Genomic DNA, 26677 nt, shown 5'->3' on the forward strand with positions numbered 1-26677 from the left:
ACGGCCTCTGTTTGGAGAAACCAACAGGATTTCCTACACAGAAGTTCAGTTATTTACCACTGTGGGGGTCACAGAAACAATTATTTGAGCCACTGAAGAAGCCCAACTAGCCATAACAAAAATATAAGTATTTCAGTTAAAGTGTGATATATGTTTTGATTATTTTCAAACTTCACCTTGATGTCACAATGCCCATTTCTTTAGGACTGTGTTTTACCCCACAGCCGTCCTGAATTCCTCAAATTTTACTTACAATTATCCAAAATATCCCTTTAAAGTTACAGTAAAACTTCATGTCCATCAATTGCTCGTCTGCCCCCCAATGCAAACTTTCTCTGTCTCTGTACTACGTGAAAACGAGCGGTATCTTTTGACTTCTTTTATACTGATATGATTTTCTAATTCTGTTACCGAACCTCCAATCAGGATTGAGTCATCATGTCTTGATGAAGTTTAATATTTTCACTACAAAGGGTAACATTTGTGGTGCAAATATTTGGATACAATATTCATGCAATTTTCCTCCTGCCCCCCCACCCCTCCTCCTCCTCATATTTAAAACAAATTCTTGTTGGTTTGATTGCCTGCTGCTGCACGACCTTTTCTCTAACTCATCCAGAAGTTCACATCCATCAAAACCTCATTTACTGCTCGCCTCGCAATTAGAGAGTGGCTGGATAATGTACCGTTTCAAAGCTGTTCTGTTTCTCACACAAAACTGTTTTTTTTTTCTTCAGTCTTCACATAAATTGAAACCTGAGATGCTCTCTCATTTTAAATGATGTGTTTAAAGTGAAAGCATTTGAGCAACAATCAAGAAGAATATGGAGCTGATACACACTGAATTATTATGTGATACAAATCTTACATTCTTAAAGGATAAATATGTGATTTTTCACACTTAATTAAATATAATATAAATCAAGTATATCCTCTGAAAATAACTCTGAGTCATGACTGTCTACAATGGGTGTAACACCCGAGTCCCACTGTCTGTGATGTTTTCAGAGTTTTCAGAGTTTTCAGAGTCCTATCTTCAGTTTGTTTACATCGCCAGGACGGCCGGCTGACTCCTCCCCTCGTGTATAAAAGTTGTTTAATTGAGGGACTAGAGAAAAGAAGAATAACATACTGTACTCACTGCTTAACTGTGTTTCTAGATCACGCTCATTTCAGGTAAATTTACATGAAGTGTGAAGATACGAGCATAATAAAGATCACTAGCATTAGCATGCTAACACAACAATGCACCGCGAGTTGTTTGGTTTCATGCTGGTGCTCAAGGGCGACATCTGCTGGATGATAAAATTGCATATAAAGCCTTTAAGTGTTTAAACATCAGCATCCACTCAGTCTTCCTTGTACACCTGATCTCTCTGGCTCTAGTAAAGAAGGAACTCAGCCCCATTTATTAGAACCCCTGTGTGAGTCCCTGGATATATTTTTCAGATGTACGTCATAAAATCACCTCTAAACTACCACAAAGCGCTCGTTTTCTCTCCTCCCCAAGCGGATTTGTTATGGTTGTCTCAAGCCTTCCTGCCACAACAGCGACTTGTGTTTAGTGCCAGTATTTAGTCTGGCGATTGTCAGAGACGCTCCAGTGAGTATATTCCTTTGGGGCCAAAAGTGACATTCCAGACCCAGTGCCACTACATTGTATGTGAAAGAAGATGAATATTCAAAGGGGACAGGATGTGTGTTCTCTCCTCTGCATAGCTCTACATGAACAGATCTGCATTTTATCTTTTTATCTCTGTACAGTTGTGTTCGTATATGCTCTATACACTCTTAGAAATTCCCCCTGTTAAAAAACGGTAAACAACTGGCAGTAGAGTTGCCAGGAAGTTACTGTAAAATTAACGGTATATTGCTGTTGCTGATATTTACAGTTTTCTACTGTTTTTGTAAATACAGCAAATAGCTGTGATTTTAAACCTTAACAGGAAAATACTGTTGAAAGGATTAACTGTTTAATACTGTTTATTTACAATTCTTCACAAGAGGTATATTTGCAGATTTTTACTGTGAATTATAAATACTACACCTAGCTATAGATTCATTTCCTTCTATCAGAATGGACACAATATATTTATTTTCTAAACCTAGTGATGTGATAAATTAATACTTGCATGTCATGTTATAAAACACCATGTTTTAAAATAATAAATGAACATTACCTTTAAAATTGCAACTTAAAATGTTAAGACAAATAATAAACTTCAAACTGTCTTCTCAAACCACATCTGTCTTTATTGAAACTGTGACAAAAACAAAGACACGTTAAGCTACACATTAAGAACACAAAGGTTGAATAGGCACACATATTTACATTAAGGCATTTAGCAAAGGCCATTTCCAATGTATATAAAGTGCATAAAAGAGTTTTGGTAGATATATTTTAAACAGAAGTGAAAAAAATGATGTTATAGTTTCATAGCTGAATAAACAACCTGTCCTCTGAGGGAAACTGGGTCCCTGGACCTGCACCTCCCTCTGATTTCTCCTTCCAGACGGAAACTGCCACAAGGATTCTGTAAAGGGAAAAAACAACATTAGAACAAAAGCAGCTCCAGCTGAACAGTGAACAACATCATATGGACAATCCTTTCTAAATATTCTTCATATACAAAGAAGTAAAGTAAAGGTATGAAGTAGAACTAGTATGATTAAAAAAGTTCTGGAATTACTTTAAGTACATGAATTCAGGATGTATGGCAGTAGCTTTATGTGTTAAAGCAGTAAAAAACAAAAAAAAACATGCTTCAGGTCCATTCTGACAGTCTCACTAAGGTTTCTTTTTATACATTTTAAAATACTGTATATTATACTATTTATACTATGGCCATATTGCCTAGTAGGCCCAGCTAATCATCATTTCTAATTCAATATTTAATCAATAGTCAGTGTCAGTTGAAGCTGAAACAAAGAAAAAGTGACTGTTGATTTTAGCTAACCTTACCATTCTAGTACTACCAGGCAAGCAAGTCAAGTTCATTATAGCCCACTTAGTTAACCACATTACAAGAAAATGTTTAGTTTTTTGTACCATTTAGCAACTGTTAAAGATCTGTATTTCAAGCTAATGTTAGCTCACTCACTGCGTGTGTCTGCCTGCCGTATTTCTGTGTAATTTCCAAATCTAGCTAACGCTAATCTTACAAATGACTTCAAACTTAATAAGTGATGGTTTTTGTCTATTCTAACTAGCAAAGCAGTAAGGCACTCACCTCTTACTTGTCAAGATGGAGATGGATGACAATCTGACAAAGCCAACTCCACTGTCCTTTCAACCATGTGGTCTCAACTTCCTTTTCCCAAAATGCATTGCAAAACCTACGGTAAATTACCGTTTTGTTTCCTTCAAGCAATAATACAGTAAAATATTGTTATAAACCGTTATAATACAGTAATGTCCTGTATTTAAACATAACAGGATCATACTGTTGATATTTCCTTGTAAATTTACAGCAATTTCTTAGAGTGTATGATGTACTGTGTATGGGTTGATTTTACAGAGAGAGAAAGATAGATTATGTAAATATCCATAAATTAAAATTTCATTCAGATAATTGCGAGTGAATTTGGAAAAGTAATTTGCCTTCCAATACCCATCCCTCGTGAACATCTGAACACAGTGCTGACTTTGTTGATCATATTTTTCACGGATGCTTGTTTGGCCTCAGAGTCTTAATATGAAACAGTCGCTTGTTACTGAGCCAGCAGGATGCAATGACCAATCAGGAGGAGAGCCACATCTCAAGTGTCTACAACATGTTGACTTATCAATAATTAAAAACCATAAAATAAAAAGGTGGTCAACATTATGTTTCAGATTATAAAATAGAAAAAGTAATTGAGGAAATAAAGCAGAAAAACCTTAATATTATTAACCTTGTTGTTATTTCTCTCAATATTCTTTTAACGGTGATTAACCTTTGATTTATTTTAGTCAATGTTATGAAATGTTTCCACGTTGATATTAGGCTTGGTTTGATTATTGCCTTTCTGCCTCTCCTGTCATGATCTGAACTTCTCTTATTGATAGTGATTGGGTATGTTAAATTAGGAATCTAAAACTTTTGATTTTCTTCTTTTTTTTTTTCTTTTTTTCTTTTGATTACATCAAGAATCTTCTAGTCTACTTTATGCTTTGGCCTCAGCTTAGTCATATCAAACATGAGATCCAACAAACCTCAAGAAAACTCCAACTGTGTAAAACCCTCTCTTTTAATACACTAAGCAAAGTATAGTCAGACATACAGTACGCATTGTGTTACTTTTGCTAGCCTACATTTGTCTCAAATATGTGAAAAAATACTCCCTGTGAGCCTCCTATTTTAAGGTTAACAATGTTCAGTTATGCAAACATCACGTATACCACCTTGAGCATCCGGCTGTGGGCACACCGTCATAAACACAGTGAGGTCAGTGTCAGGCTGTAACTCATGCATGAGGCTGCTGGTGAGCCTCTTTAGCTGCTCCTGCACCAATTACAGCCTTATTTATGAATTTGGGCACAGTTGACCTTCTGAAAGAGGAGACATAAATTTGTTTGTCTGGAGAGCAGCGTAACAAATGGCTTTCTGGGACAGCTCAAGCTTCCTCTCCAACAATCCGTCCCTCGGCTGGCATTCTCCACGCTGAAGCCATAACTCCTGCAAGTGGTCAGACTGTCAGCTATCTGCTCAGTCCTTTAGAAAATCGCCATGAGTAGATCTAAGAATCTCACAGATTGTTTGTTATCCAGACGTCTCTCCCACATTTGCTGTCTATGAGAACATTTCAGTGCAGGTTGCCAGGCCGTGTGCGTGTCTGGATTGGTCGACATTTGTCTCACTAACAGACAGGGTCACGCTGGAAAAGAGCTCAACCCACTCTCTGCTCCCTCCCCACATCCTCCACAGGCCTCTGTTTGTGCTTACACTTCCTGTGAAAAACATAACTGACTCCTGAGGAATGTGACCAATTAGCGGCAGAGAGGGGGGTGCCAGGAGGGAGGGCGGTCTTGATTTCATATATCTGGTGTTGTTTTACACAGAAATGAAACTTCATACCCCAGTCTTTTGCCTCCAGAGCTCATGTATTCTCTTACAGTTGCTATTTATCATCGATATAAGTGACAAGGTACACTCAGATTAGCTGCCCGAGCAGCCTACGACAGCAAATTTGTGGTCCACAATTGACAAAAGTTTTGATAAACATTTGCTGTTTTTTTTTTTTCTGTATGGATTTGCTTATTTCTTCTTTTTTTATTCATCTTAAATAAATTTCTCAACTTGCTTTGTAAAACTTGATTGAATAATCATCAGTCGAGAAGACTCTGAGAGCATCTTTTATTAATATCTAATTGTTACTTTTGCTGATTACTGTAAATGAACATGCTCAAAATTAAACTTTAGTTTCCAGGGGAATCCTACTCTGCAAAACAAATGAACACAGTGATTTAAAGAGGTAAAAAACACACTGACTAAAGAACATTTCATTTTAAATAAAACAGTTTTCTCCTCTACTCTGCTTACATGGACTGCGGAGCTTCTTATTTCACTAAAGGCCCTACACTTGTCCAATGATGACGTGAAGAATTATCATGATCCGACTCTAAACACTAAGGCAGTTGTAGGATGATTTTTCTTTTTATGTAACACTGACAGCACTTTTGGAAAACCCTGAACCCTGATGTTGGTCTTAAGTGGAAAACATGAGACTGATGAAGGCTAATAAAGCAATTTGATGTAATGCTGACCTGAAGCAACAAAAAAAAACGGTTCTTATTTATCATCCAAATCTGATTTGACACACAGTCTGATGTTTTTCCTATTTGAGGTATTTGGTAGACTAAAGGATGAATTGTTTAATTTGAGGTTAGATGGTTTGGTCAAATCACTGACCTGGAAATAATCTCTAACTGATTAGTCTATGGAGCAATGCCCTAGAGGATCAGTCGATCAGTTAGCCACAGTGGAAACCGTCTCAGGTTCAGCACCAGGCCAAAGTTGAGTATTTAGTGGTATGTAGTAATTTTCTCTCTCTTTTCCACACTCTGTCGTGTCTCTGTCATCCCACTTCTTCGCTTCATCCATCCTGCAGTCTCCGCTCCCACATCGGCTAGCTGCAAACAGACCCAGCTGGCCATAATGATGACAAATCAGCCCAAATATTTATGTCCATCGAGTTTCACTTTGGCTCTGCCCACAGTTTGCTCACTCTCTATACTCTTTTTTTCCCCTCCCCCAACCCCCCCGGATCCCTCTGCGGTGGTCACCTCATTGCAGCCAAACAGTCGTAATGGTTCTCTACAAACAGCCTTCAGCCTTGGTTATGTCACTTAAACACCAGTGACTGTTAATGTCAGCAAAGACGCAGGTTTACGTTTGGCAGAGGAGTGGTTTAGACGTAGAAGTTTATTGTGTGCTTATGTAGATTTTTGTGTGGGCCCGCTGACCAACCTGTTCAGTAAATGCAACATGTTGTATCTTTTAGCAGGAAATGTCTGTTTCTTTAAGCTCCTACTCACTTTGTAGAAACTAAACAAGAATGTGAGTTGAAGGGAAACCTCAACGAGAGCATCCCTAGCTCAAAGTTAAAGTACTAGAATTTAAATGGTTTGTCCAAGAAGAGGCAGTTTGATAATGCTTGAGTTACTACGGCTAAGAATCCTCATTAAATATATATGCATTTCTAGACTTGTTATTATAGTGCTGGATGCATGGCGCTGAACTTTGTATTGATCAGTCACTGTCATTCAGAGAAGCTCATGTACCCAAACTAGCAATGGAAATGACGCTATAACTTGCCTTTAATTCGGTATCAAATATTAAAAAGAATCGTCAATTGGACTGATTGGATATCATCATTTTTAAGCCCCTGAACATGTTTTTTAAAACAGAAACCCAAAAATGGATTCTTGTGTCTTGTGCTGCTAGCTGAGAGTTTTACCTTAGCTCACAATTGGTTGGCTATCTATGTTTTCCTGTTTTCTAGTCACAATTTTTAAGGCACATTTTTTATTCTAAAGTTAAGATCATTAACACTTTTAAAAGTAAGGCTGTCAAACTATTAATTTTTAAGTCAGTAATCATAGTAATTGCCTTTTAAATCACATGTTTTAAATTCCATTATTTAGCATTACTAATCTGTTTTTGTTATGCTTTTATTTTGAATTTTTGTACTGTCTCCAGCAATGTGTACTTTATTTTATTTCCTGTTTGGATAGAAACAGGCTTTTATTTTGTAATTAAAATGATGAACATCCGGTAGATCAGATTTTTCAATATTAACTTAAAGAAGAAAAAAGGAACTTGTTACAGATGGAAAAGACACAACTTGGATATTACTTTTGGCTTTTCAACTGACAAGTGACTACCTGCTGATCCCACCGAATCAAAGAGAACTGAAAACAATTGAAACGGCTTAAAAGCAGTCATTTTATTTTTTCCTTGTGTTTCCTGGATTCCACCGCTGTTTTAAGGACATCCAAGTTATGTTGTTTATTTACATTAATGAGCCATCTCTGCTAGATGTCTTAAAGTAAAGTGATGCATTACCGACATGTTTTCCTCTACATTATACTCCTCTTTTTTTCCTTTAATGTCAACCACTCCTCGTCTGAACAGATGACTCTTTGTTTTCTAACAGGGATGCTACATAAAGCCCGCCTTGTTTACCTCCATGTCCTTTATGTCAGATAAAATGTATGCATCCTATCTCTCCCCCCATGTGGAGAAAAAGATGGCCTCTATTTTACCTCTGGGGTTCTGTATCCAGACACAAGGGTCCTGACATGGAAGACAGCATCCGGCTCTTATCTGCCCTAGAGAGAAAGCGAGAGGGAAAAGAAGAGCCAGTGGGTGGGAGAGAGAGAAAGCGAGAGAGAGAAAGAGGATGAAGAAGATATAAGAAAGGAAGTAAGAGATTTAGGTCGTAAAGACATGAAAGGCAAGAGAGAAAAAATGAGAGCTCCATCAATCATCTTGTGCTTTGAGGAATACTGGAGATGGACCAATCAGCATGTTTCAAATGAGCCCCCCTGCGTCATTGTCCGCAGCAGTGTTGGTTTACTAGCGTCCCAGATCCCATGGCGTTTTGTTTTTACTGTAGAAGAAGGCCCACAGGCGAATCAAAGCCAGAGAGAAACATTCAGAATTACTCAGGTACTTTAATCTGTCTGTTTCTCATCTATTTTTTCTCTTCTTTCTTCTTTGCTTTTTTTTGTTCTTTAGACCTGTAACAGCATCTCTACTCTGCTCTTTCTCCATACAAAGAGCTCTCACTCTTCCCTATTAGGAAACATTTGGCTGTAGAATCAGCAGCGCTGCTCTCCCAGGTGAGTTGGGGATGATTTGCTATTCACTCCTCTGGCTATGGGTTTCCTTCGACAGGCGTAGACAAAGAGAGGAAAAGAGAGCGAGGCGTGAAAACCAGAGGCAATAAAAGAGGACAGGCAAAAGCTCTCTCTCCCTTCTGCGTTTCAGTGTCCCTCCCTCTTTCTCCCCAGCATTAAGATGCAGCGGCGGTTCTCAAAACACATGTTTAAGGGCTAAAGGTTTGGAAGCAGCTATCCAGGATGGATGGGGGATTTGTGTTCTTTTTTTGTGCTTAGCGGCTGCTGTGAATGCAGCCGACCGCCGAGGTAGCTGTTGGTTCTGGCAGTTTGGAAGGGATGCCTCTGGGACTGTGCTTGTCTTTAAGACTCTTTGCACAGACTTTGCCAGCATGAATTAATGGAGGATGAGCTGAGAGGCTTTTTTCTTCAATTTAAAGAGACTGCTTGTCATTTTTTGTGGCAGGCTTTTCCTCTGAATATGTGTGCCAGTGACTTATTGAACCCCAACACACACTCACAGGCACTTCTCCTGCACAGTGACAGCTGATGTCGGGTGGTGGCGTCCCGGCCGTGGGAGGTTTGGGCTGGGTTGGGGTTGGTTTACTGATATTGACAGCATGGCCTTGTCTGGCCTCTTGCCAGTGTTGAGCTAGCTCTCGCTGACTGCTCTGGCCTCCTATAAATCAGGGCCAATTACCACAGTAGTGCACAGCCGCCTCTCCTCCAGTCGCAGCCCTGCCCTGCAGAGTGCAGGGAGGCAGGGAAGCCACAGCCCTGCTTTCAGTCCAATTACTGCTACAGCTGCCCTCTGTTTGGTACACATTGTGCACACACACAGTAAGTTTTGGCTAGTTTTAGTACAAGCCAGGGAAATCGAATCAGAAGATATTTTCAACTTGGAAGGAAAAGATAACAAACATACCAGGTCCAGAGTTGTCATGCCAAAAATATGTAAGGAATTTCAATTTTGAATGTGATTGTAATGACATTGCTACTACTGCCTGTGATGCTGAGATTTTTCTTTTGAAGTCACTTGTCACTAACAATGCAATGCTGCAAACAATATCGGGCGGGTATTAGCCTTTGCAGATATTGATTTTGGGATGTACGATTATTTATTGTGCCCATAGAAAATGTATTTTGACAGGACACATTATGCAAAACCACAATACTGGGGATGATTAAGAAATGCTATCATTATTGTGTGAGTCCAGTGAAGAAATATTAGTCATTAAGCAGCCTTCAAATCATGTTTACATGTCCTATTGCACAATCCAGGTGGAAAAGTTCTCTGTTTATCCCAACTGAAAAAGTCACTGTATCTGCTTCCCTATCAGTGATTGATGAATTCAAGCCCTCTGAAATTGGTTTCCATGTCAACCTCAAAAAATCCCATAACTGTTGGGCTTCAAATAGGAGCGCATTATTCAGTGTGAGTAAGCTAGCTGAAGCACATCTATACTGGATGCATTGAGATTTCATACAGTGTAAAAAGGCTCTACATACAGTACAGGAACATGTGAATAACGCTCAGGAGGTGCGGGTCTACATGTTACTCTCTGTGAGAGAGAGAGAGAGAGCTTTGTGATAAAACAGTGTGTTGTCCTTGTGTGGGTGTATGAATATACTGATCAGCACTGTGTGCCCTCAGCCTATGTAACGTACGCTAGATTTATCATTGTCACTTAATATCCTCATAAACATTCCCTGCCATGTCAGCCCCCACACACACCCACACTCTCACACACACACGGCTGGCTCTGTAAATTGGGCCTGTGTAAACCATTCGGCCCGTCTAAAATACAGTGCGGCAAATTGAAATCCCCAGTAAGCCTGTGTAGCGGCATGTCACAGCTGGGTAGGGAGGAGGTAGAATAGAGGTTTTTTTTCTCATTTACCACCTGGAGGTTTTTGAAGTGTCATGACCAGCTACACTCTCTTGGTCTCACTCTGTTTTTTTTTTCCTTTAACTCCTTCTTTCTTCCTTTGTCTGTCCCTCCCTTCCCCTTACTGTTCCTGTTTCCTCTCTAGCTGAAATACCCTTTGTCAAGTGTTGTATTCAATCCCCATCGTTCTGACACACAAGAATTTGTATTTTTTTATATATTTGAGAAGCGGGGATCCTACAGGCTGACAAGGTGAGGATAAACAGCAGTCACAGAAACTTCCTGGAAGAAAAAAACAAGCTCGGTTTATTAACCTCCTGTAGGGCAACCAGAGGAAGCAGAGAGAGAATTCGATTTATCACTAAAAAGAGGAAACGTTTCGGGTTGGAGATGTGTGCTTGTGGGTTGAAGTAACGTGTTCCTGCATTTTTCAGGCCCATGTTTGTTCAGGCTGTGCAATAATAATAAAAAAAGTATGATGAACGCTGGTCACTTTCTACCCAATACAGATCTGACAGCCTATCACACAGCGGGAAAAAAAGAATAAGCTAGTCATTCTACAAAAGATTTTGATAGTTTGCATGAAAACCATTACTACTAACTTCTTTATTACAGTGCAAGAAACATCACCATCCTTTTTAGAACTTGTCTTTGTGAAACTATTAAATATAATATGATGAAAATTCTAAAGGTTTTTTTTTTATTTCAATTCTAAAAACACACAGATATGGTCTGAAGACTGATGCACTTAATGATATTGATGTGAGTAATAATCCTCATGATGACGATAACAATGATATTGAGAATATTTTTGATGTGAATTAGAATATTTATAATGAAGACGATGCTGTTGTTGATGATGATGATAAATAAAATGCTTAGTGAATTACATCTATGCACAGCCTGTCAGCACCGGTGTCCAATCTGGCTTGAATCTTTTTCATTGGCACTAACTTGTGTTGTTACATCCTGTCTAGATCCTTGCTTGTGCTGTTCTTACTCTTAAGACGTACGTTACTTTGGCAAACATTGTTATTCTAGTCATCACACAAGCAATTAGCAATGTGAGCAGAGTTTGCGGCAGCTCAACCTGCAGCCCTGTAATCGGATCTAAAAAAGCAAAGGCTACATTTTTTTCCCCCTGCAAAAACAAAACAAGATTATTTTTTGGAGTATTTTACTCTTTTGGTGGCACGCCTCTATTTTGCTTATCCTTTAAATCTATCCTTTGCACTCCTTTAGGCTACTGGAATAAAAAAACAATTTTTTACCCTATAGCCCTCAAGAATCCTACATTAAACCCACTAACCCCATCCCATCATCCACCAAACCATTGCCCCTCCTCTGGGACCTGAAGCACCCATTCCGTTCTTCATCCTTGGGGACTCTTTTGGCTTTTTTTTTCTCCGCCCCTTGGATAACTTCGCTCCCTGACTTCTCATCCAACATTGTAAGTAACGGGCTGGTTTTGACCCTCCATGCCTCGTTGTGTAAGATTTCAGCTTCTGACCTTAAAAAATGAAAGCAAATCAATAGGGCGGGACGCATGAATTCCAAAGCCCAGGATGCAAGCCAAAGCATGGAGCCCAGGGAGGAGCGGTAGGAGGAGGGCTGTGTGTATTACTGAGGGGCTAAAACAAAGAAGGAAAGCTAAAGAGAGAGGCTTTCAATTAACCTTCAGCGCTGACAGTCTGTGTATTCGCCTGTTTGTGCTGCCTTGTAAGTGTCACACAGTATGGTAAATGCTTTGTGGATAATTTAAGCTACAGTGGACTTACGGGGAAGACTAACAACATGGGACGAGGGGTGGGGAGGAAAAGGGAGGGGTAAGGTGAAAGTCCCAAAGTCGAGGTTTGAACTGCAGCTGTGCACATTCCAGTGACTTTGTGTGGGAGAAAATAACTCCCATGGAGCACTCAGGAGATTAAATTCTTCCACACTTGGACCATGACATGAAAACGTTGAGCGATCGGGGGCTAGTTCTGCCGCTTTTCATTCTGGCATGTGCAAACAAGACTACCAAAACAGTGTGAGGCACAATGGGCTGGAAGACAGGGGAAATGTGTGTCTGTGTCTTTATTCACTTATTGTAGACTGACTCATCAAAATCAACAAAAACCAAAGTCACTGGTCAGTGGTCAACTTGGGGTCAGTCCTATGTTCCCACATTTCTAAGATTTTTCTCAAAATTAGGTCTTGTGTTCCTACATTTCCCTTCAAATTAAGCCCTATCCTTCCACAAGATTTTTTTGTTTAGTTTGTTTATTTAAAAGGACAATGTGCACTTACATTAAATGTTTGGGCACACCAGATTTAGCTAAAAGCTACATTCCATCTGTAGTCCATTGCTACTGGATAATAGGTTGGGTGACTACACAATTGGGGGAAAGGGGGATAAAATCTGATACAAATTTATGAAAAAGGAAATGTGGGAACATAGGCACGCTCCCGTCAACTTTGACTGTTCCCACAAACACTTGACATGGACATACCCTTCAGGACTTGAGGCCTGACTTGAGACTTGTCTGAAATCACTTGACAGTTCAGTTTGAGCTGCCTCTCAGGACTAACAACAGGTTTGACGATGGCTCATTGGCTGTAATTACTGTTTTGGTTTCTGCCTGAAAAATTAGATTCTGCTGTCACGTGGGATTTGTGCCAGTGTACACGAAACTAAATGTACAGTATATGTGTGTGTGTGTGTGTGTGTGTGTGTGTGTGTGTGTGTGTGTGTGTGTGTGTGTGTCTGTGTGTGTGTGTGTGTGTGTGTGTGTGTGTGTGTGTCGAGCTCAGCACAGCAAGCGGCTGCCCATCAGTTCCACTTAGCTCAGCGTGGTAATTGGCCGTCCATTGATGGACGTGCCTCCCTCTTCACGCTCTGGGGACCCGGGCTCTTTGTCTGGGGAGAGAGAGGCAACACGCTGGCATGGCACACACACTTAAAATAGCGCATCAAATCAGCTATGCTTTGGAAGCCGCTGCTAACGTGTGCGCCGTATTGGGTGGGCTGATTTCCAATGTGTCTGTGTGTGTGTGAGTTATAAAGTGTGCATGTTTTTTTTTTTTTTTAACACCAGAGTATGAAGTCCTGTTGCTCACTCGAGGGAGGATAAAGGGTTAAAATGGTTAACTGGAGCTGGTGACGGTATTTAGTCATGTCCCCTCTCTCCCTGGCCATTTTTTATTTTTTTTTCATTTCTGTTTCATCCATCACTCGCTCACTTTATTGCAGTATGCATGGTCTCTCTCTCTCTTTTACCTCGCACACTTCTTGGTCTCCCTCCCTCTCGTCCCGCTCATGCCCACAGGGCCCGCTTCTCCCTCTCTGTCACTATGTGCAGTGTCCCTGCAATAGAGATCTAAATGGGCTGTGAGCAGGGGGCCCTGACTCTTCTATCATAAATCTACACTAACAGCACAACAGACACATGAGCAAGCAGGGGAGGGGAGAGTGAGAGGAAAAGGGAAGAGAGGGAATCACATATCTAACACATTTTGGATACATCTTGGAAGATGGAGATTAAACTGAAAAAGCACGTTGGTACTGAGATGTTTATGCAGCAGGCTGTGGAGGATTACTGCGTCGAGATGTGACACCCTGTGAGGTGTAAATTGTTTTACACTATTGAAATTGGTTTTGAGGGTATGAATCATAAGCAGGAAGTTGGCATCATTTAAAGCTGTTAGAAGCTGCTGGAAGTATATGAACTCTAATTTTAGTGAGACCCCTTGGTGACATGTTTACTTAAAATAAAAAGTAGAAAAGTTTGCACTTATGACTTACTAGAGGGGGAAAAAGCACTCTAACAAAGAACTTAATTTGCAATTTATTGCTATATATAAGCAAAAAAAAAAAGCGGCCAAAGGAAGTGAAATAAACATGAATATTTTCATTCTGAATGTGTCAACAGAGCTTTTCTGACTTCTTTGTCACCTTTGTTCTCTTCTTAAAGAAAAACTTTTCCCTTGACTGAGGTTAGATGTTTGATTTCCTGAAATTTTAATTATTAATTTTGCTGCCAAGTTGAATGTTTTCAACTCTCCTTGATCTCAGTCTCTCTTCTAGAAAAACAAAAAACATCTCCCCTCATAATTGCAGTGACATTGTACAGGTAGTGGCTGCTGTATTTTAGAGAGATTTGTTTTTCTGACTTGATCGTCCTGTGTCTTAGAAGTGTTTGTGTTAAGTCTTTCCTCTCTTCCCTCTTCTTCTCCCAGCAGCCCTATGCTCCTCCCCCTCACCCCATGGCTCCTCCCAGCCCGAGCACCAACAGCTGCAGCCAGGGAGGGGCAGAGCAGCTGAGTAAGACCAACCTGTATATCCGAGGCCTGCCACCTGGGACCACCGACCAGGACCTCATCAAACTCTGCCAACCGTAAGTTACTGTTACACTTCCTGTTAAAGAGCCCATATTATGCCCTTTTTGGGATTCGTATATTTAATCTATGTAGCTACTTTTGTACGTTCACAATAGATAAAGTTTGAAAAAAGTGTCTGTTTTCATGAACTGCTCCTCCTTGTTCCCTCTACGCTCTGAGTCTGTCAGCTGCACTCTGTTGAGCCCACACTGTTAGACCCCACATGGGCCAAGTCTGCTCTGATTGGTCTGCCGATCCGCTCTGTCGTTATTGGTCAGTTGCTCAGCACGCGTCTCGGAAATTTCAACATGAGCTGCTGGGCTTGCCACAACGAGCCAATGGGCTTAGATCAGTGATCTCACACTGACAATGACGCTGCACGGACACATTTTTATCAAGGGGGGCTAGAACCGAGCGTTACATGCAGCTAATGCTACAGCTAACAGGAGGAGGTAGGAGAAGCCAGGTTTCCGCATACTTTGAATTTTTGCACATAGATGTGCCTAAACATGCACAGGACACTTGGAAACACACTAAAGAGCATATAAAACCAGATAAAGCATAATATGAGACCTTTTAACATAAACTCCCCCCTGTAACACATGACACTATGAGGCATATTTCCTCTGGCTGGGGAAAGATTTATTTTTTGGGGCTTTTTTGTGCCTTTAATGCAGAGATAGGACAGTGGATAGAGTCGGAAACCAGGGAGAGAGAGCGGGGAATGACATGCGGAGGGGGGCCACGGGTGGAAGCGAACCCGGGCCTACCGCTCGAGACGAGGGTCTCAACACATGGGATGTGCGCCCTAACCATTGCGCCACCAGCGCGCCCCACCTCTGGCTGGGATTTGATGTAAATGTTCCCAGCATACATTGTTTCCAGCTCCCAGCTAATGTAACTAATGCCTAAATAAATGTCATCTACTTCAATTTATTTAATGTGGAAACTTGACTCTGAAAAAACTAAAAATCATGTTTCCATTCTTTCTCCACTGGGAGTTTATGTTCATCATTATGGCTGAGAAGTGATATCCGTTCTGAGAACTCAGAGCCACTAATTCAAACTGTCATCTTTAAAAGCAATTAATGGAAACAATATCTCAAGTTGAGTATGATTAAGACTTTTCACAGGGAGGGAAAACTCTCCTGTGCTGCCTGGCAGTCCAAATGAGTGGACAGGGTCATATTTCAGTTACTGTATTAAATGATGACAGACTGAAGACACATGAGACGTTTTGTGTGAAGGAAATCTTTACTTAGAAAAGATGGAAAATCAATGTATGTTTAGAAATATCAAGGATCAAACCAGGTACATGCATCTGTGTATATATGTAATAAATATTGTTAAATATTTAAAGAAAGAGTCTGCTATATACTTAGGCATGTAATTAGACCCCTGCAGCTGTCATCTCGGTAGACTATTCATGTAACATATACAAGAATGACATATTAAAGCTCTAAATGCCAAACTGATCAAACTCAAAAGTTCACCTTTGAGGAGAAAATTACAGGCTGGGGGAAAAAAAAAAGTCTATGCACAATACCTTGCACACCTCATTAAACTGCTACCAAATGAGTGTATTTTAGGGACACACACAAAGGTACTCATAAAGCCCTGCCAAATGTTCTTGATAGAGAAAACACGGCCACACACACCTGCCTGCACACAGCTCAATACGGCCTAATAAAGCTTAGATTGGACCACCTCCCTCAGGAATCACAGACCAAGACCTCATCAGGCTGTAACAAACAGTCACAGGGGCTTTCTCTCGCTCTGTGTCTCTGTCTCTCTCTCACTCACACACACACACACACACACACACACACGGACACTCTCACACGGACTCACACACACACACACACACACACACACACACACACACACACACACACACACACACACACACACACACACACACACACACACACACACACACGGACACTCTCACACGGACACACACACACACACACACACACGGACACTCTCACACACACACACACACACACACACACACACACACACACACACACACACGGACACTCTTACACGGACACACACAAGCCGCTTTGTTCAGCTCCATTAGGCCCTTTCGCTTCTAAAATGGTGAAAAGGGGGTCAAGATCATTAATGGAGACAGGGCCAGCAGATTGTGAAATACAGGCCATGAGCGAGTCTGTCTGGTTGCATAACCTTTTCTTGGCCACTTTTCCAGAAATGTCCCAGTCAAACGTAGCCAATTATTCAATGATGCTTTGGAGACGGGAACATGCTGTCCAGTATATTTGGTAATGCTCCCAGTAGCCGTGTCAGAAGTCATGCATTTATTCTTGATACTGACCCATCAAAATTCCATTAGCCTGAGAGGCGGCCCTGATAAGATTTGGAAAAGCACTCAGTGTTTTGACATTGCATATCTCTCTGCTTAGCTGCTACATGCACCCAGTTGTAGAGAGTTTCAATTTCATTTCTAATTCCATATGATGTTGAATATTTTTAACATACATACAAAGGGCAAACCATGTCAGAGCTTATGTAAAACATCCCAAGCGTTGTGCATACTTTTGACTTCAGATTTGCATCCTAATATGTAGCCTTTCCACTGTGTGCTGTATGCAAAGCTTTTGACTTTGTCTGCCATCGCTTGGATCTGCCTTGCTGTCCTCTAGTGTCTGTCCTCTTGTTCAACTGCATCCACAGCTCCTCTCCCATCCTTCCCCCGGTGTGTATCGCCTGCCTAACTGCCCCCAAGGTTGCCCGAGGTGTGCTGTGCCAGTTAAAATCCAATGCCACTGAAACTTTAATTAGCCAGACCGTGTTTCAGTGGCAGGCGGGTGGCAGCATTCTAGAAAAGGTCATGCGGCTGTTCTGCAGTCTGCAGCACCCCGGGTTCCCCTCAGGTTTCCCCCCAGATGCTTAGTCCCCCTCAAGCACCCAATGCCTGCTTTCCTGGCCCTGAGCCTCATCAAACCCCGATTATGGAGCTGTGTTAAACATAAATCCTCACATAATGTTGCATTTTATATTATTATATATTATAGAACTCATGTATGCTGGCTTAGTGATTCCTACTCACCAGTATAATGAGCCTGAGTGTTTGCATGCGCATACTCTTGCACAGATCCATGTGAGTACTGGCAGAGAGACAAATCAAAGCTGATTTGTTGGCCTAGGTTTGTTTGGTCACACACATTGAAAAGCAGCTCTTGCCGCCCTGGTTCACCACTATCTCAAAAGCAAACACGCCACAGCCAAAGCGATGCATTCTTGACAACAGGCCATATTGTAGCTGCTTGATTGCAGGCTGTTGCACGCCGCCTGGGAGATGCCAAAAAAATAAATGCCGTCCATTGTGGTTATGACCCTGTCCGCGTGAACCGTAATATTTTATTGCCAAGATTCTGTCACATTTCCAGTACCCTTTATCAAGGCCTCACTAACTGTACAAAGTTCATAGTTTCAATTTTACTACAACAAATCAGAGCTTTACTTTTCTGGATACAAACTCTTTCTTAAATCTGTTCAATGAAAAGTGATCATTTTATACTGTTCTCCTAATGTATAATTTCCTGATTACTAATTAGAAAGGTTGATTCCTACCACTTATTTTCCCAACTGTGTTGCAACATAGAGTAAGTAAGGAAGCTGTGTCTTGCATAAGGATGTAAAAGCTGATCTCATTAGCAGCAGGATGTTATGGCTCTTAATATTGGTTCCATTTTTCTTTTTTCTTTTTGGCAATACTGGCTCTTAAATGTTGACCATATGTAGACATTTTTTTAATCTAATTTAAAGATGTCTAGAGATGTCATGTTTAGAGTCCAACCCCAGCCCTTTACACCCAGGTAACCAAGCCTTAAATTGCAGAACCCAAACATCCATTCAACAACTGAATATGCGATTATTTTAAATACTAAGGGCCAAGATTTCTTTGTGACCAGTCAACTTCCTGTGGTCACAGGGAGCAAAAGTAAAGTCCGAAGTACACCAAAGTTCTCACAGCGATTGGAGTTACATGCCGCGAGCTGTTGAATGAGTGATTAAATGGATTCGGGTGGGTGCTTAATCTCTGTTTTATTCAGATGGCTGGTTGTCGGGGTTCTCTGCAGCCGTCAGACTGATATATGGGCGTAGAGAAGAGGCCAAAGGAGTGGGAAGGGATGTTGGCTAAACACCCAGATAGTGAGAAGCCTTCCTGCTTGCCTTGCTGCCTGTATGATTGGACGGGATGAAGGGATGGAGGGACGGAGGGACGGGGAGAACAGCCGGTTCTCTGGGAAAAATTCCTTGGCCGTACCAGCCACTTTGAGGCATTGGGCCAACCCTAAGCCCAATAGCAACCCCATCCAACTCAAAGATAGGTGCAGCCAGCACATCCAAAACAAACCTCTAACCCTTTAAGACTGACTTTATACGCACACTTAACAGCTAGCTATTATGTAGCACCCAATCCACCACCCAGGAGAGGCATTGAGAGGAGGGAAACAGGTTGTTGGATAAAGGGTTTAATGGTAGAATGAGAGGGGTTTCATTTTTTCTTTACAAGGGCCCGCACCTGGAATAACAGGGACAAATCAGTTCACATTTTTTTGCCAGTGGCCCAAATCCATAACTCATACTGCCATGAAAGCAAAAGCCCCAAGAGGTACCTAAAGCCCCCTGCTTATAACTTCCTCCTATTTCTTCTTATGTGCTTGCTCCTTTCCCTCCCTTTTCTTTTGGTTCTCCTCACCCCATATTTCGGTCCTGGACCAGCCACAGCTGTGCCCTCAATCACACTGGCTTTTGCCTCTGTGCCACAGCTTGATCAAACAAATAGAACGAGCCAAATCAAGAGCTAATCACCACCAATTGTCCAAATAACCTTTCCTGTGTGTGCTGAGGGAATGGTAAAGGGGGAGCTGGAGACTGAGAAGAGAGAGGGGGCGAGAGAGAGACATAAGGTATGCTAAGTAGAGGAGCTGAAGGGAGGAGAAGAAAGGGGTGACCCTGGGACCACCTGTTTTATGGAGCAGTGGTCTGGGCACTCAGCAGCGCCACATTATCCCTAATGACTCTCTGAGGTGCAGTGTTGACATTAGCTGACTGGCTGTCTGTGCCAGCCTGTCCCGTGGCTCTGATTCAGAAAACTGACAGAAGGGAGATGTGTAAGCAAAGTCTAGCCGTGTACTCCCTATCATCACTCCCACCACTATACATTAACCACACTGTACTAGAGCCACACGGACACATTGGCAAGTAGCATCTGTCCTTTGTTTCTTTTAAAACGTGTCTGAGTTCCACATGTGAGCCCGTGAGTAAAATGAATTTGTCTTAAAATTTTGAGATCAAGAAATTATTTCAAGCTTCTGTGAAGAACTTTTAATTTGTATTGATTTTGGCAACCCATGTGAAAAAGTAGTACCTCATATCTCTTTGCTGACTTTTTCCTGTACTTGGGTAGTTTTTTATTTTTATTTAAACAAAAAAATCTTGTCCTGCTGTCTTTTTAATTTAGCTATATTTTGGGCTATTCATTCTTTATTAATGGGACATTGGATAGAGTCAGGAATGAGAGAGTGGGGGATGACATAGGTGGGAAAATAAAATGCAGATTGGATTGGAGTCAAACTTGAGCCGCTTGCAGGGAGGACAATAGCCCTCGTACATGAGGCGTACAACACAACCACCATCCTGCTGTCTTTAAACAGCAAACACTATCACTCTCACTTTCTCTCCTGTGGGAAATGTAAATAAAGGTTCTTTTGGCAGCTACCATGCGGCACCAATTTCAGGCATTAAAAATTACTTTAAAGAATAATCAGTCTTGTCATTTTTGATCTTGTCGGCTTTTGATGGTCACATAGGGGCGCTGGTATCAATTTCATTCTATTTTATAACCAATCAAGAACTCTTCACAGGAGCTTTAAGGCCCATTGGACTAACCATAAGTCTACTGTTTGTTGGCTGACCTTAGTTTTAGAGTATTATTTCAATTATATAATTTTCAGTTCAGTGCACATTATCTTACAGCTTCTTAAAGAGCAACATTACATCTTTCTTTTAAAGATGAATTTTTAGGCTCTTGATGCCTATATTTAAAGGACAGGACTGTGACTAGAGGCTGAAAAGTGAGAGAGGGGAAAGCTGTGCAGTAAATGTTAAACCCTGCGCAGCCTCTTTAAGGATATCGCCTCTGTACATGGAACACAAGATGAGTGTGGTTTTAAAATATTTCTATTAATGTTAAGACTAAATATCAACAGATCTTCTATTAAATTATTTTACTTTGAACCAGCTCACAGGGGAAAAGCAAAGTTACATTAAAACAGATGTTTTTGCTAAATTACATTTTGTTGTTACAAAATAAACTAATTGGAGTAAAACATCAGTGTTTGGCAAACTGAAGTGGGCCGAAGAGTGCTCTTTGAATCAATAACAAATTAAAACAAAAGATGTAGTCAAGGTCTGTTTTTTAAACCAATAAAATAAAAAAACAAAAGGAACAACATCTCTAATACCTAGTGTTTCTAACATAAAACAAATCCTTACATGCTTGTGTGATTCTAATCAAACTATTACCTGTTCCAGTCCAGACAAACCAGTTCTCTATAAAACATTTACAACACTAACAAACACAGGCACAGTGGTTGAGATGATCACAACGAAGCTGCACCCAGACTGATGGCTGGCCAAGATCTTGAAGGGGAGAGTTGGCTGATGCTCTCCTCTGATTGGTTGATTGTTTCACTGCGGCTGCGCACCAATCAAGCCTCTTCAGCCGGCAGCACAGGTGGTGATCAATCCTGGAGGATACACACACACACACACACACACACACACACACACGCACACACACACACACACACACACACACACACACACACACACACTCCAGAAGAGAGGTCAATCACACACACTCTTATGAGAGGCTGGTATTGGTTGAGTTGTTATCCTCGCTATGAGTTGCTTTTCATGTTGGAAAATCTTCTTTTTTTTTTCCTCATCTCTCTCCACTTGTCTTTTTAAAAATTTTCTTTGAAACCTTCTTCTCCTCCCTCTAAAAACCCTAACACACCCTCTTCAAGCCAACCATGGCGAGTCAAGTAATGCGTCACTCGGGGCAGAAACAGATAGTGGTGCTTAACCTCTGCAAAGTACTGAGACAGCCACAGGAATGCCCAAACTAAACTACTCCTACAGCTCCGGCTTCACGCTGAGGAGAAGCATCTGCTATTCCTGGAACCACAACCCTCCACAGTGACTTTCTCTGTGTGTGACAGCCTTTCTTGCTCTCTTTCTATCCCCCTTTCTGTTTCACTCTCTACACTTCTCTTCTCCTTTTTATCCTCTATTGCTCTCTCTCTCTCTCTCTCTCTCTCTCTCTCTCTCTCTCTCTCTCTCTCTCTCTCGCTCTCTCTCTCTTTCATTTTCTCCATGTGCTCTCTCTGCTCCAACAGAAGGGCCGATGTCATTTCACCGGCCGGGGCCAAACTGTCTAAAATGCTCCGCCCTTTTCCTCCCCAAACATCGATTTTACAGCGAGGGTGAGCACAGGAGCTGATTTGGCCTCCGGCTAGTTTTTTGAATTATTTATCCCCCCATTACTGTATACATGACACATAGACAGTTTGCCTATTTAGAGGCTGGAGAAAGCTTCTCTTCCACTTTTTCACCGGAGCTGACTCTGTTAACAGTTAATGCTCTAACAATAATTATTTTGTATAGCTTCAGATTCTTATTTAGTGTGACTTTCGGTCTTGGATTCCCCAAAATGCACAAGAACTTTTAAATGGGGGTAAGGGTAATCTCCTTAATTTCACCTCAGATTTTACAGGGTAAGCTTCTCAAAGCAACAATTTCAGTGGTCAACACACTACAACAGAAGCAGCAGCAGGACTATTTTACGACTGATTGACGTGAGGGACAAAACCTTAGATCACTGGACTCGTCCCTCTCCTGACTTTCTCTTTCTTTTTAAGAAGTATCTAGAAAGCAGCAGTAGCAGCATCCCAGATGAGACGTGTTCATCTGTGCGTGTCAGACAGCATTGCATGGCATGTGGGTTTGACAGGTTGGACAATTCCAAACAAACAGGGGCTACTCTGCAGAGCACTGAAGAAGACTTGGGTGTTTCTGTCTCTAGAAAGAGAGATAACCAGATAATGCTTCTTGTTACTCATTCTTTTTCTTTATGCAAACTTGATTAACACACACACACACACACAGACTGTAGTTCACTTTCCCAGACTTAGTTTTGCAGACTTTTAGGGCATTGCATTTTTACAGCAAACATCTTTCCTGCATCGACTGCATTTTCCTCTCAACTTTCTCTACCTGAATATCCTTCATAAATTCAATATCCTTGTAGCTGGGCTGATAATTGCCTTTCACCAAAGTTTTATTCAGAAGCAAAAACCATCAATCATTTTTGTTACGGCTTATTTTAAGCAAATCTCACTTAGGCTATAAGAAAACCAATATTACACAAAAACATAAATCAACTGGGCCTCCTTCTAAGCCTCCAGTCCTGTTTTCTATGTTTTGGAAATCTCTGCAACCTATTTATAATGTGCACAATAGTTGTGCTGAACTGAACTTCATCATCCAAGGAAGCTGTACTTTTGCTATGTCCTTCTAAAATGCAAATATGTCTCTGTATATACTTACTTGTAGGTACTTCTACTTATCATACATTTGAGAAAAGCAGCAGAAGACACATTATTACTGTGTTCATATATACAGATAACAAGTTAAAGAGCACCATATACGAGGCAGCTTGTTCTTAGAAACAGAACATCAAAAAGGAGAGGTTACCATGAAGACATTTGACTTGTTTGTGAGTCATATCTGCCGTCATTCCTGGTTTTAAAGAATAGCCAGCTAGACTGGATATGGCCCAAAATGTAATTAGTTCTTCCTTGGTTTGTCCAACACCCTTCCACCAAATTTCTTGAAGGTTTGGATATTTTTATTTTTTTTTATTTTAAAACCTGCTGACAGACAACTTCACCAAAAACATAATCTGCTTGTTGGATTTTTTACAGTATAAAACAAATAAACAAAAAAAAGGTATTTGTTGACGATTTACAGAAAACAGTATACACATTTTTCAACCTCAAGCTGGACTTCATCCAAATCCAAATAATCTAAATAAGTCAAACGTTGTATTGCAAAGATGCCCGCAGCTTGGTAAAATTACCTTTGTATTCTAAGAACAAACAGAGCTTAAGCTGCTCTACATGTGCCGGCATCTCTTCCCAATGATGCATTTAGAAACAGGTGGACAACCTTTGAGAACACACAGAGTTTCACTTTCTTTTGAAGCCCTTCTGGCTTCATGTCAGAGTTTCAGCAATGGCATGCACGCCTGTTATTCAGTTCACACTTTTGTTGATGACTCACTACTGTGAAGCAGAGATTCAGTCTCCAGTTGCATACTGTATATATGTCGCCATTGTTTGTCTTTAAGATTCTTGATGTATATTCTCTGTAGCTTTCTTTGTCTTCTTTCCAAACCTGCCAACCCAAAAGATGAACATGGATTCTAGATGTATCTTCATGGTTGTACTCTACTTATAGATCTACTTAATACCTTTCTAATATTATACAAAAGGCAGTACACACTCCACCTGATGAATGTGATTTTAAACTGAATATTGCTGCAGAGTAAGTTTGGTTGATTCATTCCATTTGTCTTCTAAAGTGTAACTTTGGTAAATCTTTGAGTTTTGTATTGATTAAATAATAAAAAAAAGAGAGAGCAATTGAAATTCATGAGAAAGTTTCACAGCAGGACAGAAATGGAATACATTCACAGGAGAACAAATGGACCACACTTTGCAGATTGATCAAGTCTCATCCGTAGTGACTAAATTGCTGGAACAATTTACCTGATGGAGGCTCCATGGCTATGTGAATTTTAAAACTGTCTTTTATTGAAAATCCCTAAATGCAAAGATGTTTTAAATAATTCTCTCCAACAATGAATTTTGAACAGTTAATCAAACTTTTAAATCACCTTCTTTTCCTTTAGAAATTGCCTGAGTGGAGCCCGGCGCCGTGTTGCTGCTCGCAGCTGTAATCCTTTTCTATTAAGTAGGGAGGTGGGAAAGTTTGAATGGTTCTAATCAACCTGTCATCCATTTCACACTTGCTAGGTGAAATGAATGTTCATTGGAGGAAATCACATCAGTAGGGAAATAAAGAGAAATTGAAATCAGAATAGCTGATGACAACTAATGACCACAGAGGGTTTGACCACGGCCAATTTGAACAGATGGGTGCAAGGACACATTGGCCAAGGTACTGTGGCCATTCTAATCTATTGGAAATTAATGGATTTCCAACATCCATGCATGTTAGTGTGTGCCTCTCAGTGTGTTCAAGCCTCATTGTAATGATATATATTGAAATAGAGAGAATAAGAAAAGAAAAAGAAAAGAAAAAAAAACACCTTAAGCAGTTTTTTCCTTCTGTTCCAAGATGCTCACCACATTTAGAGAGTTAGAGGTTTGAAAGTAAGCCTTTGCCAGTTTACCGCAAACCCACCAACAAAACACGGGGGAATCCCAGCGCCTCAAAAACATGATAATATTGTGCCAAGAAAAACATTGAGAGCTTAAGCCAAAAAAGAAATTATCCAATTTGTCAAGGCTTTTTGATTTATTGCTGCTGCTTCTTGCCAACAATGTTGTTTTGATATTTATATCGTAATGCTTTTGTAATTTAAGCACCATTATCCTGAAGCAAACATATGGAACACTTCTGAAGGTATGGACTGCTTACATAAATCATTGATGTCAAGATAAAAAAAAGACTGAAATAAGTATACTTCACTAAACAAGTCCGGCATCCCATAGCTTTGATCCATTACAATGATCCATTGTGTTTAAGATAAAAAGTGAGAGGGTTAAAGGTAGACTCTCTCTCTCTCTCTCACACTCTCTCTCTCTCTCTCTCTCTCTCTCTCTCTCTCTCTCTCTCTCTCTCTCTCTGTATCTGTATCTCTGTATCCAGCCTAATTATTTTATCACCGGCCTTATTCTCGTTTGACAATTGAAAAAAAAATCTATCATTGATATCCTTTGTTTTTCTATCTATGTCATCTCTATGGTGATAAGACTTTTTCCTCAATATTTCATGATTACAACAATAACATGCAACAAAAACACCAGCTTGAGATTCAAACATTTTCAATTTGATAACAAGCATCTGAAACACTAACCTACATTTCAGTTAATGATTGGAAAAAGTTACTTCAGTTCTGCTGTTTTATGTCCCTGCACTCAACACATTAAAATATACTGTAAACAACCCAAAATGGGGAAAATCAATACAAGTTCCAAAAGGTATTCAATTACTAAGTGACCTTTCAAGCAGCAAACAGCTGCATGCATCTGTCACCACATCCTTCAAGTGTCGGCGTCCATCTGCCCGCACTGTACACTGCAAGCTACCGGACACCAGCACAAGCTAATCACCAGGGTTTGGCGTCTGCCTGTCCAACAGAAAGCAGGCTAACTTTGCAGGTAAAAGACTGTTGTTTTGGTAAGAGCTTTATCAACATGGCGTTTCACCTTTCCTCTGCAGACATAGTCACCACCGCACATTTATGGAGACCCATAAGTGATGATTGAGTGGCATTTTTGTACTAGTCTGTTTTATCTTTAAGAAAAAAAGCTGCTGACTCTATCTTTAAATAAATGCTATAAGTAATATTTCGGAATGCTGTGCTGTACAACCGACAAGGACAATGGTATAACAGTACACCTTTTAAGTAAACACATGCACTTATCTAGCCTGTGTGATATTTTCTGCACGGAGCAGATAGTAAATCTGGATTGTGGGTGTTAGCTGCACCTGCCTCCTGCATGAGTAAAACTCTTATTGCAGCACCTTCTCTGCTCCAGCTGCAGAATCTACACTGCTAATTATTCTACGTAAAGGCCTACAAGAGGTGATAAATTAAATTTATTGTTTTCCATAGTGTTCTTTTCACACCCTGCATCCATCCCCCCCACCCACCTTGCACAAGTGCTCCAAATGTGCTGAACACGCCTGAAGCTGCTTTTGTACAACTCAGTATCATAGCTGAACACAGTGAAGCTTGTCTTTTTTTTTTTGC

The 26677-nt window shown here is 40.6% G+C and overlaps 1 protein-coding gene across 1 annotated transcript in view; it reads left to right on the forward strand.

Annotated features, from left to right (window-relative positions):
* Nucleotides 1-26677, forward strand: part of rbms3 (RNA binding motif, single stranded interacting protein) — a 306064-nt gene that overhangs the window by 106215 nt on the left and 173172 nt on the right. The window contains exon 4 of the mRNA XM_020640216.3: nt 14431-14588. Coding sequence (XP_020495872.1) covers nt 14431-14588 — 158 coding nt within the window. The remainder of the gene's footprint in view (nt 1-14430; nt 14589-26677) is intronic.

The sequence above is a fragment of the Labrus bergylta genome, chromosome 19, assembly GCF_963930695.1.
Source record: "Labrus bergylta chromosome 19, fLabBer1.1, whole genome shotgun sequence".
NCBI lineage: Eukaryota > Metazoa > Chordata > Actinopteri > Labriformes > Labridae > Labrus > Labrus bergylta.